This window comes from Colias eurytheme, chromosome 4, assembly GCF_061535395.1.
Source record: "Colias eurytheme isolate Ceu_HAF_F1 chromosome 4, ilColEury1 Martin Lab GWU primary, whole genome shotgun sequence".
NCBI lineage: Eukaryota > Metazoa > Arthropoda > Insecta > Lepidoptera > Pieridae > Colias > Colias eurytheme.
The window spans coordinates 11,227,657-11,245,586 of record NC_142983.1 but is presented as its reverse complement, the minus strand read 5'-3'; the positions used below and the strand labels follow the sequence as shown (position 1 = coordinate 11,245,586).

General features: G+C 32.9%; 4 protein-coding genes across 11 annotated transcripts in view; 3 read left to right on the top strand and 1 right to left on the bottom strand.

Annotated features, from left to right (window-relative positions):
- Positions 1 to 9,176, top strand: part of dl (REL proto-oncogene, NF-kB subunit dorsal) — a 41,833-nt gene extending 32,657 nt beyond the window's left edge. For 4 of the 8 annotated variants that reach the window (XM_090101450.1, XM_090101449.1, XM_090101445.1 and 1 more), the window contains exon 7: positions 727 to 3,091. In XM_090101450.1, the coding sequence (XP_089957576.1) occupies positions 727 to 2,082 (1,356 nt within the window). In that variant the 3' untranslated portion in view covers positions 2,083 to 3,091. Of the gene's footprint in view, positions 1 to 726; positions 3,092 to 3,129; positions 3,193 to 6,614; positions 6,654 to 6,811; positions 6,901 to 7,317; positions 7,651 to 8,152 lie in introns of those variants that run through there. The other 4 variants (XM_090101448.1, XM_090101446.1, XM_090101451.1 and 1 more) reach the window with 3 other exon arrangements.
- A 2,477-nt stretch (positions 9,177 to 11,653) lies between these two features.
- LOC149909221 (uncharacterized) lies at positions 11,654 to 12,366 on the top strand. The gene is made up of 3 exons (XM_090120261.1): positions 11,654 to 11,811; positions 11,880 to 11,990; positions 12,131 to 12,366. Exons 1-3 carry the CDS (start codon positions 11,732 to 11,734, stop codon positions 12,327 to 12,329), a joined length of 390 nt encoding a protein of 129 aa, XP_089976387.1. The 5' UTR covers positions 11,654 to 11,731; the 3' UTR covers positions 12,330 to 12,366.
- Positions 12,367 to 13,851: 1,485 nt separating this feature from the next.
- Positions 13,852 to 15,080, bottom strand: aph-1 (gamma-secretase subunit Aph-1). Its single transcript, XM_090101442.1, has 3 exons — positions 14,657 to 15,080; positions 14,403 to 14,576; positions 13,852 to 14,247 (listed from the first exon to the last, which is right to left on the bottom strand). The coding sequence occupies exons 1-3, from the start codon at positions 14,876 to 14,878 to the stop codon at positions 13,921 to 13,923; spliced, it is 723 nt and encodes a 240-aa protein (XP_089957568.1). The 5' UTR covers positions 14,879 to 15,080; the 3' UTR covers positions 13,852 to 13,920.
- A 316-nt stretch (positions 15,081 to 15,396) lies between these two features.
- On the top strand, positions 15,397 to 17,909 carry LOC149909219 (ATPase family gene 2 protein homolog A). Its single transcript, XM_090101440.1, has 2 exons — positions 15,397 to 15,807; positions 16,007 to 17,909. Exons 1-2 carry the CDS (start codon positions 15,459 to 15,461, stop codon positions 17,899 to 17,901), a joined length of 2,244 nt encoding a protein of 747 aa, XP_089957566.1. The 5' UTR covers positions 15,397 to 15,458; the 3' UTR covers positions 17,902 to 17,909.
- The last annotated feature ends 21 nt before the right edge of the window (positions 17,910 to 17,930 follow it).

Here is a 17,930-nt window from a genome sequence, read left to right as displayed (position 1 = left end):
AACAATCATCCAGCTCAAACGCACACAAACAAAAATGTACACAATGACACATAAATACGCGCGGACGTTCTAATGCATACATAGGCGCGTACAAATACGCCTACTCAAACATTCTTATACGCGCGCGTACGCACAAACGGACACACACGCACGAACGCTCCAGCGTACACGAGCGCAAAGTCAGTCAGACTAACAATATGTGATAGAAAGAGATAGATATACCCGCTAACGATTTTATTCAGTTATACATAAACAGAACGCTCGCATCTCCCACGTATTACTTATAAATTAATACATTTAAATACGTATAATTCGTTATATGAATATGCAAATATTTCAATGAATTAATGGACTACATATTTATTAAACTTTAACATAACAGGAAATGATCTGTTTGAATAATTAACATTAGGAATATGTTTTATAATTTATCTCACTTTAATAAAATTCTTGTTTCATTGAAACTAAGGCGGGAACATTTAATAACGCCTATTCCATTGTACATACATAACAAACATAATGTAGTGAAAAAACGACTAAGGAATATGTGGTAATATTCGTGCTGTTCAATGGATTGTTCAGATTTTGTCACGTGTCATTGTAATGTTGTAGTGACATAGGCTGCATAAATTAGCAGTATTCTTTTCATAATAATAATTCTTGTCTTCTATTACAACCGTATATTAAACCAACCATACACTATATATAATATCTTATAAATTCCAGGTGTACATCCAACTAAAGCGCACATCGGACAACGCTCGCAGCAATGCAGTACCCTTCGAGTACATCCCGGACTACCAAGGTACCGCCCGCAAGCCGCTGCCCGACCTCACCGCACTCGCGCACCTGCTGCGCAAGCCCGACCGCAACAACAACCGCACCGATACCGATACACAAACCGATACCCATACCGATACACATAACGACACCCACAACAATACCCATAACGAAATACACACCATTACCAACAACAATACCGATATCGATATCGATACCCATACCGATACCGACATGCACACAGACCATAATGATACAGACACCGCGGTCACCTCCACCTCCGATGAACTGGTCGTCAATGACGTCACAGACACTGTACACACTAACGGTATACTAGATAACGAAAAGAGCCTCAATGATCTGCTCGATCAAGTCGCGGAGTTAGATGAGATTTATTCGGAGAATAGGACGCGACTGGAAAATGTAACGATATTAAATGATGTGGATAACGATGTAGATGATTTTAACGATGCGGGCACGTATACCAGTCTGCAGTTGGCCTTTAAAAACCCGGTAACTATAGCGGAGCCGGAGCCTTATGAAGACGTCCAAGTGCAAACGTACCGTGGTCCAATCATAGAGTTCACCCAACTTAAGCGAGACACAGACGACGAAAGAGCCCCCCCACTCCCCCCCAAACGGGTGCGCAAAACTTCAACCGACGCGTTCAAAACTAGCCAAACGTCCGTAAATAGTATACTAAAACCGGGTCGGCAAATACCAGTCACGCGCAATCCGCCGAAAAGCGAAATGACAATGGCCAGGAGCGAGCCGGCTCTACCGCCAGTCAAGAAGAGATCTTTCTTCTCCCGACTCTTCAGAAGGAAGGAGAAATCCCCTGCTCCTAGTGTTAAATCCGAAGGCCAAAAGGAGGTTAAAAGCAAGCCGGTCGGACGGTCGGTTAGCAGCGTGTCCGGAATCCGACCGTCCAAATTCAAATCGTCCATCTCCCATACTTCACTAAAAGACAACGCGTCCGGAACGGGGCTAAGTTACGCGGACAGCATCACACATATATCCCTACACGGGGACGTGGATGAGAAATCGTCCCAAAACTCGTTAAAACGCCCCGCCAGTTTAGCCCCCATACCCCCGACCGATGGGGGGACGATATTAGTGGCTGAAAGTGTGTTGGCTCTAGATGCGTCTGCGTTCAAAAAGCTCCAAGATGATTTAGATCTGACTGAAGCAGAACATTACGCTTTATACATGGCGGTCGCCCCGCACGCAACTGTATCGGAGTTTGACGAAACAAGCTGCTATTATTCGCCGGTAGATGGCAGTAAATTCCAAAATCAATAATTCTGTAGAGAAAAAAAATGTAAAAAAAACACCGTTGCGTAAAAACGGAAAATAATATTTTATAAATAACTATTAAAAAACAATATGTGGCTCAGCTTACTTATTGCAAATCTATAGATAAAATGTAATATTGCAGCCACTAAAATAAAATAATTTAAGGGAATTTCCAATAATTTTTCTCCGCAAGATTCAAATACCAACTCATATAGAGAAATAATCTTTCTAATACCCCAAAATATATTGAAAATGCTTTACTTAGCCTTTTTTAATCTTTTATCATTTCTCATGTGTACTTGGATGGTAAATTAAATATTTTAAAGAAATAGGTAACCTAAAAGTAAAAAATAAAACAAGAATCCGCCCGAAATGCCAAATGAATATAAAAAGAATTTATTGCATTTTTGAATGATTCAAATATGCTAAATTAGATACAGAAAATTTATCGGTTTTCTTATAAACTGATACTATTTTCTATGATAAGAATTGATCTTAATTTTCTCAAAAAGGTTTAAAAAAGTCATACATAATATAGCTTATATCCTTGTAGTATTTTTAATTGAATTGATCAGAAGCTATTAAAAATTGTAAAAAAGGAAAGCCTCTATTTTAAATCGCTAATTTCTAAAAAAAATCTACTTTCTTTGACCATTATCAATCAAATAATAGTAAATATGATAATTTATTACTTCACTTTTTTGATAAAAGTAAGCTATCCTATAAAATAATCACTTAAAAAATTAGAAAAAAATCTTATTATGATGTCCTGGGTTTAACTCAAAAAAAGTACTTAACAATGTCTAGTCTTAATTCATTAATTTATTTGAACATTTACATAAATTTAATCACGATATATACTCACACACACACACACACATACATGTACATATATACTTTTCAACACACATATAATTTTCAAAATTTTTTAAATATTTCAATCTCTAGTCCTTTTCAAGTCATAATTACTTATGTTATATTTATTTTATTAATTACTCGTGTTATAATCGTTATTTTTAAATATTTATATTAATTTATATCTAAATGTTCTAGATTCGGGATACTTAAAGCATAAGCGACAGAAAATCTTGTCTTCGCTCATGCAATATGACGAAAGTAAGTTGTTTCACACGGGGTGAAAATTTATTTGATTTTTTGGGGATTATTATTATATTTATATGTTATTTATGGTGCTATAACATGGTTTTGGGATATTGTTGAAATTATTTGTGTGGTGACGATCGATATATGGAAAAACAGAAAAAAAAAATAATATGTACCTACTCTTTTTTTTAATAATCGATCTTCACCATACCTACTGTGTATGTGCGGAAAGGGGAAAGTGTGTTTGTGAAATTCTCAATAAACAATCATAAAAAATATGAAAATTCACAAAATTTTTCCTTTGTCCATTTGATTTCTAATGTGGTTTATGTATTTGTCGCAAATCGTAAATGGGAAATATTAATACTACTTTTAGAAAGTAATTTTTATTATATGCAATTAAATCCTAAGATTGCCGTTCTCAAATTTGTACTCAATTTTTAGACTATTAAATTTGAAAATTCATAGTTCATTGAAGTTAGATCTTTTTATATTTAAATTGAGTTCTCTTTGAGTATTGCGCAATTGGTACAAATTACCATAATACATCTATAAATATTACATATTGACAAAATCTTATTATTAAGGGTTCGCTGAAAAATTATTTCTTGTTGTTTAAAAATTTGCTTGTAATATCTCTTTCTAAATATTTTTATTGTAGTAAAGTTCTTTGAACTAAATATTGACAAAATTTAGAAAAATAATCGTTATGGAAAATTTTCGTGTAAACCTACAGTAAAATATACGTTAGCATAATAGGCTATTTGACAAGGTTTTGAAAACTGTCTCAAATTATTAAGATACGTTTATAGAGCACACAAAATATATGTTTCTTAATTTTTTGTAGTTATTCATTGAGAAAATGGAAAATAAAAACATGATATTCAAATACGTCGCCAAAACACAATTTTGAAGAATATGGCGTCTCGCGACCATGGTGACGTCACAGCGGCGTAAACATCAACTTGCTCCTAGCACTTATTGTTCGTTTTTGTTTTAATTATAGTATAATTAAGTTAATCTGTTTAAAAACCAGAAAATGAGTTCTTATAGGTGGTGTGTAGTTCCTGGATGCAGAAATACAACTATTAAAACCCCTGACAAACTATTTATATGTGCTCCAAAAGATATAAAAATGCGTAGAAAGTGGTTGCAGTTAGCTCGCAGAAATCCAAGTGATATTAGATATATCAATTAAAACAGTTATATTTTTTTGTGAAGACCACTTCGATGTAAGTATGGTGTTGAATACCTAGTAGGCAGTTTATTTTATTTGAAATACATAGTATAAATCGTCTCATTACTTACCTGCTTGAGGTAAGATAATGATATATATAAATTGATGATGACGTGTTTGTATTGATATTGAAAATAATCAATACAAACACGTCAATCCTATAAACTGGATGGCTGAAATGAAAAATAAAGGACTTAATCTAAAAAATGTATAGGTACTTCATAATTATTGTGCTATTGTGATTCATGTTTGTAAGTAGGTACAATTAACTAAAAAGGTAATGAATGACGATTGAAATATTAACTTACATAGCTGTTTTCACATTTCTCAATTGAGGAGCGTAAAAATCTTGGTTGTTTTTAAAGAACATGCCAACCATCATAGCACAGTATTACAATATTATTTCCTAATTATAGCGTCCACTTTAGGTAGATTTCTACTGTCTGCTTTTTCGAAATTAGGTTCCATGACAAACAAAAATAACACATAAAGAACAAAACTGATTACAGACACCTTGAATCACAAGAAATAAGTTATACAAGAAACAAAACCAAAAGCGAAATTCAGCAACGACGTGAGTAAACGTTGGGATCACTTGTTATTTACGCCGCTGTGACGTCATGGCAGATGCAGCCAATCATGGATGTTTTCGGTCACGTGGTCATTTTAAAAAATATGATGTTTTTTCTCGACGATTTATAAATAAATAAGTTATTATTTATATCATTTATTAATTTAAATCGCTTCAAAAACCTTATATATATATGGATTACACAAAAAAGTAATTTATTTTTTATACTGTCAAATAGCCTATTAAATTATTTTGAAAAGATTTTCTTCTTTTGAAAACAATTAAATTTAGTATGTATATCACTTTTTGTGAATCTTAACAATAATTAGGTTTAAACTAACCATTCGTCCCACGTGAAATAAAAATCCTATAATTTTTGTATTTAAATAAATTTATTTAATATTAGCTTAGTCAAATTGTTGCGTTTTGTTTTCTATTTATTTAGAACATTAAATGTTAAGTTTTTCTTAATTAAAATATATTAATTTAATTGCGTTTCTCGCAGTACAAAGTTTACTTGTAGTATCGTGCTAATGTGCATATGTGTGCTTTTATTATAAATGTTTTCTTTACCAAAAATGTCTGTACCAACTATGATGGGTTTCGTCTGTTTCTTAGTTCTAGATGTGTGCATTTTGATGTATGTAGCATTAAATGTTATTCAAATGCAAAAAATGCAGTTATTTATATTGAATTGTGAAATTTTTTGTACGGTTCATGCAATACTCGTGATTTTTCGTTACCAGTATTAAACCCGTTAAAATATATTATGTGTAACGTAATTTTAAGGAAACATATCTTGATAAGAATAATTTTTGTCTAAGATTTAGAAGAGTTTTATAGAGTATAACAAAATTTAAGAGGTTTTTGTAAAATGTATACAAGATGTTTATCGCAATTTATAAATAGGAACAGTTTTTAGTGGACATAATATTTATTTCTGCATAGAAACGTTCACAATGTATAACATTTTTTGTAATTTTTCAGCATTTTTTCTAAATCTTCCATCTTAATTTTATTGTATCCTATGTTTTAGGAATGCCAAATACGAGAAAATATTAACAAAATTTGCGACTAAACTTTTGTATACAATTATTTGTTACTTTTATACAACTATAGTCAAAGCTTGAGTGCGAGAATTTATATTAATATGCTAATAAAGATAATTCGGTATATTTTTTTATTTATTTATTTAGAAAAGTACTGAAATCCAGAACATTTTGTAAAGGTACGGCGATAATTTTTCGGCATGGTTGTTTTCTGTTGTATTTTTTTTAATGTCACACATATACATATTAGCAATGAAATGCATGTTTTTATTTGTGTGGGACTACTTTTTAGTTTAATTGCATGCTTTTTACTTTTAGACGTAGATAAAATCATGGTTTTTGTTATGAAATAAATTTAAATTATAATAGCTACTTAACAAAAATCATGAATTAGTTGTAGTTTTCTGTAACTTTTTGTGTGTTTTGCGTTTTGAATGTTAATTTTATTGTATTTTAAGCTTCCCCATGTGGGGATACCTTTGTAGATGCTTACTATACTCAATAACTTTATATTCTTGTGTGATATTGATAATAATGTACTATTTGGGAAGATTTTACATATTTTGTAATTTTTCAGGAAATTACGGCGATCAACAAATCAAATCAGAACCAAGAGGTAATATATTAATTTAATCTTTTTAAAGAGATGTTCTCTGAATATTGATTCAAATTCTAACAAAAAAGAAAATTGATATGATGGTTTATATAGAAGCATTCGATTCATTTGCCATTATTTTTTTATAAATATATTTGTAAATGTTATTATTTTTATAGACAAAACTCCACCACACGCGATGGGCAGCCCGCGACAAGTGGCCAGCGTCTACAACGAGCATGAACCTGTGCAAGATAACTCTTATCAGGTAAATCTTATAGGGAGTACCCCAAGGACACATACTTGGTCCAATACTATTTGTGACTTATGCAAATGGTGTTTTCTTGTTACGTAACGATTTTATTGGAGAACTAGATTTCCGCCCGCGGCTTCGCCCGCATTTTCAAAGGAAAACCCGCATAGTTCCCGTTCCCGTGGGATTTCCGGGATAAAACCTATCCTATGTGTTAATCCAAGTTACCCTCTATATGTGTGCTAAATTTCATTGTAATCGGTTCAGTAGTTTTTACGTGAAAGAGTAACAAACATCCATACATCCATACATCCATACATCCATACAAACTTTCGCTTTTATAATAGTATTAAGATAAATATAAAAATTATTTTTTCTTGTTTAATAGAGTATAAATATTAAAGAAAATAACTATTTTCATCGATATTTCAGCAATGGAACATGCAAAACGTACCCCTAGCTGGACCTAGTCACATACAGCCGTACCAAGACGTACAATGGAGGCAAAACTACACGCAATTGTCCCCAAGCGTCGCAACGATGTCCCCGAACGAAGCGTCCATGTCCCCAAACATGCAGATGTCCCCGATGGGCCCAACGTCTCCGATGATGAGAGCTTCGCCTATGGCGCAAGTTATGTCCCCAATATCGCCGATGCACGGGGCCATATCGCCGAATATGCACCAGATGACGACTTTGGGGCATGTGTCCCCGAATCTGACCCACATGGGCCATAATATGGTCCCGCAGCAAGTGCAAAATCAGGTAAAGGTTGTTTCTATTTAATACATCTAATACATTGTAAGACAATTTTGTTTTAAATCATCCCATTTAGCTTTGGAGATGTGTAATTTTTTTACAAGTTACTGCTTTATTCTAAAAACAGTTCAAAACTGGACCCATTTACTGCTTTACTGATTGTTATCTTTCATTCTTACGTTCTCATATACTACTAGTGTACCGCTTTGAATGCGTGAATACCACCTCTTTTTAACTCTGAAATTAATTGAATATCTTAATATATATAAATCTCGTGTCACAATGTTTGTCCTCAATGGACTCCTAAACCACTAAACCGATTATAATAAAATTCGCACACCATGTGCAGTTCGATCTAACTTGAGAGATAGGATAGTTTAAACATGTAGGTACCACGGGCGAAGCCGGGGCGGACCGCTAGTTTAATACATATATAACTACCATTTTTCCCATAATTTTTCTTATTAACACAGTGTACCTTTTTTCATATCCATAACCTTCATTCTAGCAAATGCAACAAGATCTGATAGAGACGGTGAGTGACAACCCATCAATCACCAGCCTCCTCATGGACCGAGAGGATATCCAGCTGCTCTCCGCAGACCTCTCCGGGCTGGTGTCCCTCCTGCCCGCTCAGAACAGAGGGCCAGACCTCAGCGATAGCCTCAACAGGCTATCTACCAGCGAGTTGTACCCGTCATAGTGAATAAAATAGTGACAGTGTTATAAAAACAGTTATTTCAATATGATTGGTGTCCCTCCTGCCCGCTCAGAACAGAGGGCCAGACCTTAGTGATAGCCTCGACAGGCTATCTACCAGCGAGTTGTACCCGTCATAGTGAATAGTGACAGTGTAATAAAAACAGTGTTTTCAATATGATGTTTAAAATTGTTTAAATCGTGAAGTAAAGTGAGCATGTTAATGTGCGACTTAGTGGCTAGGAAGTATGGACATTATAGAACTTATACTATGAAATAACACTTATGCTATGAAAGTGAAAATAACAGTGATAGACTATTTTGTGAAATCGTGGTATATAGACTTGCATGATTATAGTGTTGACGAGAATAAAACTTTTTAGAGATTTTTTGTATTTAACTATTGTGGATATAGAGTTTAGTTAGTATGAGACATGACAATGTCCTGGGTTTAATAAATGACTCCTAAACAGATTCAAAGATCTTTAAATAACTAATACATAAATGTAAGAGGTTTAAAGCACAAAGTACATCACAAAGCAAACACAATTAGTAAATAATCAATGTCAGTTTTAGAAATAAGTATACATAATTGAATTTGAGGAATTACAAAAAAACAAGTCTTATTGTTTATATGGCTAAAATTTTTAAAAAAAATTTCATTTTTACAACTAATTGGTTATCTATCCATAGGCCGACTCGCCCTAGATTGTTTTACTTTCTGTTTTAAAACCTACTGAAAGAATGTTGAGATAAAATATTTGGCTCCAGATTGATATATTTTATAAAAATAATGCCTATTCCTGTTGGTCACATTCTATTTATTTTATTCATATTATGAAATTAGGAATCTTTTTGCCCATTTACAGTTCAGCCAATAATAGGACATCTAGGGTCAGATAATTTACTATAATTACATGAAAATTGAACAAAAATGATGTAATTTTATTTTGTAAAATAAAATATGTAAAATTATGAGATGACTTAGATGTTAATTTATTATCATATGAAATTATGTTTGACAGAAATAAGCAAATAATTATTAATAATACCAATACCATTTCTACTAGATTAGAAACGACTATTGGAAAGTTAATATCTTTCAATTTGTTTCTAAAAAATGAAACTAGATTGACCTATGTATTTTGAAAAAAACATATTTAAATAATGGATAAAAGCATTTCAATATTATTAAAAACTTACTAAATTATAACAATATGAATTCAATTTTCTAAAGTAAATTTGCATTCAATATCAAACCAAAATTTCTACTAATCCATTGTCAGAATATGTAATTTCAAAATACATCAATAATTTAAAAAAATAGTATCTATGTATTGTTGTGATGTGTTTAAAACATGAAATTTAATGAGATTGGCACTTGTATAAGTTAGATAAGATATTTGTCACCCTTGTAAGTTTATATAAAATTTCAAGTAAGTACATAATTATTTTTGACCGTCTCCTTGGTACAGTGGTTGACGCGTGAGCGTAGCACCGAGGGGTCCTGGGTTCGATTTCCGCTGGAGACGAAGAAAAAAAAATGTCTTGGTCTGGTAGGACACAGAAGGCTGATCACCTACATGTCCCTAAAGAAAATCGACCAGTGAAACAGATGTATAATGCATCTCCCCTTTACCCCACTTGGGGACATGGGACTTCACTCACATAATTATTTTAATGTATAAATATTGTATAATATGGGATCTCATACATCTGTCACATTAATATTAAAACTTCATATACATGTATACAATATACATTCTGATATTATGATTATACCATTTATTATTGTTAACTGTAACTTACACAAGGCTATTTTTAAATATTGTTATTATTTGTATTGAAATTATAAGTGTAGACATAACTAATATGTTAGAATAAAATTCATAATAAAAATTCATCATGAATATAGAGCATTTTGCCTGTTGCTAACCAAATTGGGTTATTAATAAATACTACATATCAAGAAACTTTACAATAACATCAAACATCACAAATTAAATTCAAAATTATAGGTGTATGTAAAATTGCAGTGACTAGACTATGTTAATTTTAAATATTTAGGATAAAGTGCAATAATATAAGATGTAATCGCATCAAATGTGAGCTGTTATGAGTTTTTTATTCTTTAAAAAGAAATAAAAACATGGTCTAAAAGAATATTTTGTTTTCATTATTACCCTTACCTTATTGAAGAATGGTTAATCAACAAAAAGGCTGTTAAATTTTTTATGTACCTACTATTAGAGTGCGAATTTGCCCGCATATAATAATTATTATGTGAAGGAAATTAACACTGATAGCGCCATCTATTGGAATTTATCACGGGTAGCGCAGAGGAAGGGGCCCGGTCCAATCATGACAATACGAAAGCGGCTTGGGTAATGGGTATACTTGTCGTCGTTTCGAACTTTCGTCGCCAGTTATAAAACTTGGATATTTTGAAAGAGCATTGTATTGTGAGCAAAGCTTAAGTTACTCCTTATATAAAATCAGCTATTTGTCCGTCAAAATCGGTCCAGCTGTTCCAGAGATTTGCCGGAACAAACAAACAGACAATGTAGGTACTAGGTACGTATCGTTTTTCATCCGGATACGCATTTAGCAAAAAGCGGTTTTTTTATTTTAAAAACTGACACTCCAATTTTATTGGTATAGATTTCAAAGAGACTACTCGCTTCCCTTCTCTTCCCTTTACTTCTAAATTATTTGTTTTGTATAATGTTTGTACCATGGACGCTAAGCATGGACGTATAAAAAAAGACGGACGGAGTATCGCCTAAACATTGAGTGAAGCCTAGTACTGGCGGCGACACATCCATGTGTGTGTGACATGTTGCCATGGCAACACTATGGCAACAGCTGTCCTGATGACAATGGCGGCTGTATTTTTTTCTATAAATTTTGCCGTAATAATTTTGTCATTAAAACATAAAAGAAATAACTTGCTTCCCTGTGGAATGTAATCCCTTGTGATTTGTTATTGTACTGTTGCGACACCATTTAACCACGCAAGACGTTATTTTAAATATTTTTTGTGAAACAGTGACGCAGTTAATCAGTCGGTAGTTCACGACGTAATGGCGGCCGACTAGCTTACTATGGTGAGAGTGTGTGCGTGTTCATTGTCTTTACACGATCGCTAGCTTACTACGGTGGCTTCACGTTGTTTGTTCGTAAAACGGCGTCCGTCTTTTTTTATACGTCCATGGTTTGTACATATTTTTTCATTGTAGTAATAACTTAAAAACTGACGTCTGTCAATCTGTCAATAATTGAATATGACTTATAATGTCATTCAAATTTCCAATTCAAACAAAATAAATCTACAAAAAGTAAACAAATAAATTAGAAACACAAGAGGAACTAAATCTTCTGAAATATAATGACAGAACCCAACAATTTTAAAGTTCCTGAGCCTCGTAAAGTTGGCGTGTGGACAGAAGGCGTACCAATACAGTCAAAGTAATAAATAAATGTGTGAAAAATGAAAGCTTATCTAGATCATTCTACTAAAAATATATTTTTTACAGGGAATTTGTTATTCCCAAGAAGTCTCCAGAATCATTAGATGATATACCGACTCTTCCGGATCTAGATGACTTACAGGATATGTTTGAAAAAGAGTTATCGAAACCACCAGCGTAAGTATAGATTAAATCGTGTTCAAGGAAGGATTCAGGGTTTATGCTCAGTTTCAAAATTGACGTTTTTGAATAAATTCTTGCTAACTATAATACCTGGTTAGTATTAGTATTTTTTTTTTATATATTTTTAAATTCAGGTCAGACAGAAAGGACAAAGAGACTGCATACACTCTGGCTGAAGTTGGAGGAGGTATATCTGGATCCGTGGAAGGTGTAGAAGCAGCTTTAGAAGTTTTAAAGTCGTATATATCTCCAGAAGACTCAGATTCTGCTGACACAGTCTGGACAATTGATTCCTTGCTCACACAACTTGCTGAAGAGTGTGATGAATCTTAGTTTTAATAACAAATATTATTATCTTAGTATTACTTTATTTACATACCATGAATTATTAGAATCATTTTCAGATGTATTTATTATATTATCATATGTTGAGGAATCATATGACAAGACCAACTTAATTTATTTCTTAAATTATGTATTTCTAGACCAGAAAATTGTGAAGTTATTATTTATTGTATGTTCACTCTTCTGTTTTCTTGCTTATCTTAAAAACACTAGAAAATAGTTTAGGTTCATGTTTCTGTGTGACCAGGATAGAAAAAAAAAGATGATTAGTTTTTAATATTTTATAAAAAAGAGCATTATTTAAGTAATCTAAAGTATATACAGTGCCTTCATCATTTTGAAGTATTCCGTCCAATCTTATTTCTAAGGAATGATGTGATTTCATTAAATAAATTAATATAATTACATAAAATCGACTTTTATTTAAACAGAGATCCTTTTATGCTACAATTTTTCAATAATTTTAAAACACAATCATGGTGACCTCGTTAATATTTATTGATATTGAGAAATTAGACAAATTTCATTTTATCAAGAAAATCTTCAATATACAATGTTCAATTACATTTTAAATGAAAGGTTATGCATATTACACATGGGAAAAGTTTTGGCAACACTTTACTACCATTTACTAACATTAAAAAATCTATTGAATTACATTTTTATGACTTACATTTAGATATTTGTTACAAAATCCATTACTTAGGTTAAGAGGCAAGGCCATACAATTTATTAAAGTAATTTAAACACTGAAACCTATCTATAGGTATTATTAGTTACAAAACATTTGAATAGTAAATAAATAAAATAAAAGATGGATTACTTATCTATAGTTATGTAACTAAATTGGTAGAGAAGCATGTAAATATAAAGAAAACTGGAACTTTTAACAGTGGTAATATATGTTACATTCTCATTGTTAACAAAAATTTATTTTCATTATTAACTTTTCACATAAATATAATATGTAGTAAATCTATGTGAAAACCAACATATTATGGGTTAATACATTCTCCATTTTAGTACATACTTAACAATCTAAATTAAGCTATGTAAACAATATAGTTCACTCAATAATAAAATCATTACTAGCTTCCAATTACTATTATTATTACTACACAATGAAATAAATATAATTATTTGACAATATCAGTCTTTTATGACCTGCACATCATTCTAGATATTTTTAATGTCCCTGATAACATTCTGCCAATTAAATGAGTTACAATACAGTATTAGTAATTCTGTTAATGCTTAATTATATTTTTTTGGAAGTCTCAATAACATGTCATAATATCTAGATAATTTAATAATTGAGACAATTGCATTATATTCTATCATATACATTTAGTAATAGCAAATAAAAAAAACATGAAAGATCAATTTGTGACAACAGCAATCAGAAATAAAATCTATAATTGGTATTGTTACATAAAAAGCACTGATTTCTTTCTGTCAGTAATAACATCAGTATTATTTATATTAATTAAAAATAAACCACAAGGGACAAAGCAACTGGGGTGTTAGTTAACAAATTATTACATCTCAATGGGTAAAATTAAAGTCACAATGTTCTACACTAAGGCTTATTTGTAAATGTGTGTAGTAGAGTACCGACATATCCTCCCGCACATTTAAAGGCTAACACTGCAGTTACTAAGAGAACTATATATGAGGGCAAAATAGTAGCGATATACAACTCTTTTCTATTTAACAAACTAAGAGCAGAAACAAAGAAATGCGAGCCGACGACCCATAGAACCTTTTTATAGTTTTTCTCGTCTAGTCCATTGAAGAATATGACACTCCAGAATGTGTTGAGGAGGATCATACAGAGAGTCATGGCTGCACTGGTGACAAAGAAGAATTCCGTCCCACTTTGAAGTCCTAGAGTGCCCGGCCCAATCTGTAAAATTAAATGTGGGTATTTAATTTATGACTCTTATTTCAATTGTGCAATTGCCAAATATATAATTAAATTTAATATGTAATGTATGGGTTTAATTTAGGACAAAGATCGGGGAAAACGTTATTATGTATATATCAACTATAAACACTTACAGAATCTGCCAGAACATTGACAAGTGCAAAAGCACCACTCATAATGCCAAATCCAAGACCAGAGACATACGCCATTTCCAACTTATGTTTGCTAATTTCATGGTTTTCTGATATTTCTTTGAGACCAGCTTCTGTCTTTCTCAACAGTAAATATATACAATACCGGAAACCTTCCTAAAAACAAAAAATTATATGATAAATGGACGAAATAGCTTTATATAACTAAAAATATTTAATAAAACAATCATATTTACCTGAAATAAGACAGCAAATACCATTCCAAATGCTAAATATGTTCGTAACGGTGATACAATGTACCAAATAACAGACGAGAGTAAAAATGATAATAACCAGAAAAATGCCGCTGCTATCATAATAATGATTCTCACTGGATCTTTAGCTATCGTTAAAGCAAACATTGCTATTGGTGGACCAAAAGCTAGCAGGGAACAGCTGAAAAACTCTGCAAGAGTCATCGTGAAAGTGGAATCTTGAAACCCAGACGAAGTTAAAGAGATATCACGTAGAGCACGTTAATAAATTCACTGGTATAGAAGTGATAAATTTTGTGTTAGTTTTTAACTGTAAAGGCCCTTGTTTATAATTATTTTATTTAAAAAACAATTTATGACTAATAAAAATTAAAACATAAAACAAACTGTCAGTTGTCATTTGTCAATCGAGTGACAACTCATGAAGTACCTACAAGCTCGGCCTACAAGAGTTTTCATCACTTCGTTCAAAATTTCTTATCCCAAAACTTTAAATCGTTTACGTTACTATTTTAATAGTATAGAACTTTGTAAGTGTGTTTCTAAGGCAATAACCATAATAAAACATGACTCGTTGATGTAATTGTTAAGGCAAAGTACAAACATACAAAATAATTGAACGCAGTTCTATTTCGGCTATTTTTATTTTTTCATTTTTGAGTTTTGACACTTGACAGTTGACTTATAAAAAACATAACCCTTCTTAAACATAACCCTAATATTAACCTTAATATTTTTCAAATTATCCTATGGCACAGTGTATTTCAACAAATTTCTAGTGAAAATGCCCCCCAAACAAGCCAAGAAAACCTTATGGGCGGAGTGCGAGAAATGTAATTGCAATGTTCTGTCAAATGATAAAAATATTCACATCGAACTAGGTTGTGAGAAAGATCAAATAAAATGTCCTTATATTGAAAACGGGCAACTATTTTCTTGGCTAGAACGTAGTAGTGCACTGCCTGATAATGCTCCGAGGAATGCAGTGTTAATACACCCGTCGGCAGGGACCTTAATAGGAGCTGTGATCGGTAGACCATTGGAGCTGAAGAAAGACGGTGCTCCAACTATATTGAAACGTATGTGGCCGTCCAAAGCATCTTCTCCAGCTGCAGTTATTCTCCCTGCTGCAGGTAATCTTTTTATGTGTAACAATTATTGAAAAGTATTGATATACCTACAAGTTTTAGTTTATTAAAAATGTTTCTGTAAGCTGTACCTTCATCTTCTTTCGGTAAGGAGGTTACACCCTGTGCATATTCTGTTGTAAACTCTACATTCCATTAAAAGTCCAATTCAAATTGGTTAAATATTCTCTGACTTTGGTTACAGATCTCACAGGAGGTTGGTGCAGTGATAACAAGAAAGTAAGTGTGTCCGTCTTGCAAGCAGATGTTCCCAAGGCTTCCAATATTAGTGTTAAGATCAGAAATCATAAAATAGACACAGATATAGCAGATATTTTAAAGGAGAACTTTAAAAACTATTATGCTTGCATTGGAAGTATACTGGTATATTATTATTTTGGAAAAAAATTGGAAATAGAAGTTTTGAATGTAAAATCAAAGCAGCAAACTGATGTCCACCCTTGGTTTGTTCTGTCTGACGATACATTGTGGAGTATTGAAAAGAAAACTGCCCAAAAAGTGAAAAAGAAAACACCTGTTATAGGTGGTGTTGATGACATTATAGATGAAATTAAAACTTTAATACAAATATCCTTCAATACAGAAGGATTTGCAGCTAATTTTCAACCCACCAGAGGACTTTTACTGTATGGCCATTCTGGTATAGGAAAAACGGCTATATGTAAATATTTAATTGAAAATTTGAATTGCAATCATGTTGAAATCAATGGGCCTACGATATTCAGCAAGTACTTTGGTGAAACTGAAGCTTCTATGAAAAAGCTATTTGCCCAAGCCATAGATAATGATCCATGTATAGTATTAGTAGATGAAATAGAGACTATATGCCCAAGACGCTCTGCTGGAAGCACAGAGCAGGAACGGCGAGTTACGTCCGCATTTGTAGCGTTGTTAGATAGTTTGCATGAAGAAAATAGCCGTGTATTCATTCTGGCTACAACAAGAAAGCGAGATGCCATTGATCCTATGTTACGAAGATTTGGGCGATTAGATAAGGAAATAGAGGTTTCAGTACCAGACAGAATACGAAGGAAGGAAATTTTATATGCTCTACTTAAAGAACTACCCAATAAAATATCTTCTCAAGATATAGATGCTATATCTGATCTAGCTCATGGTTATGTAGCTGCTGATATGGTCAACTTGTGTACACAAGCTTCCCTAAAATGTATTAAAAGAGGGAGTGAATTCATAGAAAAAGACGACTTGATAACTGCTCTAACAATCGTAAGACCAAGCGCAATGCGGGAATTACTAATTGAAATACCAAATGTAAGATGGACAGATATTGGAGGCATGGATGATTTAAAACTAAAGTTACGACAAGCAGTCGAATGGCCATTGAAACACGCAGAGAGCTTCCAAAGATTAGGAATACGACCGCCAGCAGGAGTTCTACTGTACGGACCTCCAGGTTGTTCGAAAACTATGATCGCGAAAGCATTGGCGACTGAAAGCGGCCTGAACTTCCTGTCAATTAAGGGCCCAGAATTATTCTCGAAGTTTGTGGGCGAATCTGAACGTGCTGTACGCGATTTATTTACGAAAGCCCGTCAAGTTGCTCCATCGATCATATTCTTTGATGAAATGGACGCGATTGGTGGCGAAAGGGGGGCCGGAGAAGCGGGTGTACATGAAAGGGTGTTAGCGCAATTGCTTACAGAGTTAGATGGTGTAGTGCCCCTTAAATCTGTCACAATACTTGCAGCTACGAACAGACCAGATAGAATGGATGCGGCACTTCTCCGACCGGGAAGATTGGATAGGTTAATCTACGTGCCATTACCGGACTTTGAGACGAGATTACAGATAATAGAATTAAAATTATGTAAAATGAGTATAAGTGATGATGTTAATTCGCATATTCTTGCAACGAAAACTGAGGGATTCTCGGGAGCGGAGATACAAGCTTTGTGTCATGAGGCGGCTTTGCAAGCGTTAGAGAAAGACCTAGAATGTCCTGCTGTATGTATGGAGCATTTCGAAAATATCCTGTCGAAACGAGATTTTAAACCGAGAACGCCTCAATCGTTATTGGATATATACGAACAATTTTCATCGGGACAAAGATCGAGTTAATAATATATGTATAAAAATATATATGTATA

What these genes read in the sequence shown, in the direction of transcription:
- LOC149909219 (XM_090101440.1), top strand. Translation starts at nt 15,459, where the DNA reads ATGCCCCCCAAACAAGCCAAGAAAACCTTATGGGCGGAGTGCGAGAAA. An exon ending in AGTTATTCTCCCTGCTGCAG is followed by an intron (nt 15,808 to 16,006) that starts GTAATCTTTTTA and finishes CTTTGGTTACAG; the next exon opens with ATCTCACAGGAGGTTGGTGC.
- aph-1 (XM_090101442.1), bottom strand. Translation starts at nt 14,878, where the DNA reads ATGACTCTTGCAGAGTTTTTCAGCTGTTCCCTGCTAGCTTTTGGTCCA. An exon ending in TATTTGCTGTCTTATTTCAG is followed by an intron (nt 14,577 to 14,656) that starts GTAAATATGATT and finishes TTTTGTTTTTAG; the next exon opens with GAAGGTTTCCGGTATTGTAT. An exon ending in TCAATGTTCTGGCAGATTCT is followed by an intron (nt 14,248 to 14,402) that starts GTAAGTGTTTAT and finishes TTAATTTTACAG; the next exon opens with ATTGGGCCGGGCACTCTAGG.
- LOC149909221 (XM_090120261.1), top strand. Translation starts at nt 11,732, where the DNA reads ATGACAGAACCCAACAATTTTAAAGTTCCTGAGCCTCGTAAAGTTGGC. An exon ending in GGCGTACCAATACAGTCAAA is followed by an intron (nt 11,812 to 11,879) that starts GTAATAAATAAA and finishes TATTTTTTACAG; the next exon opens with GGAATTTGTTATTCCCAAGA. An exon ending in GAGTTATCGAAACCACCAGC is followed by an intron (nt 11,991 to 12,130) that starts GTAAGTATAGAT and finishes TTTTAAATTCAG; the next exon opens with GTCAGACAGAAAGGACAAAG.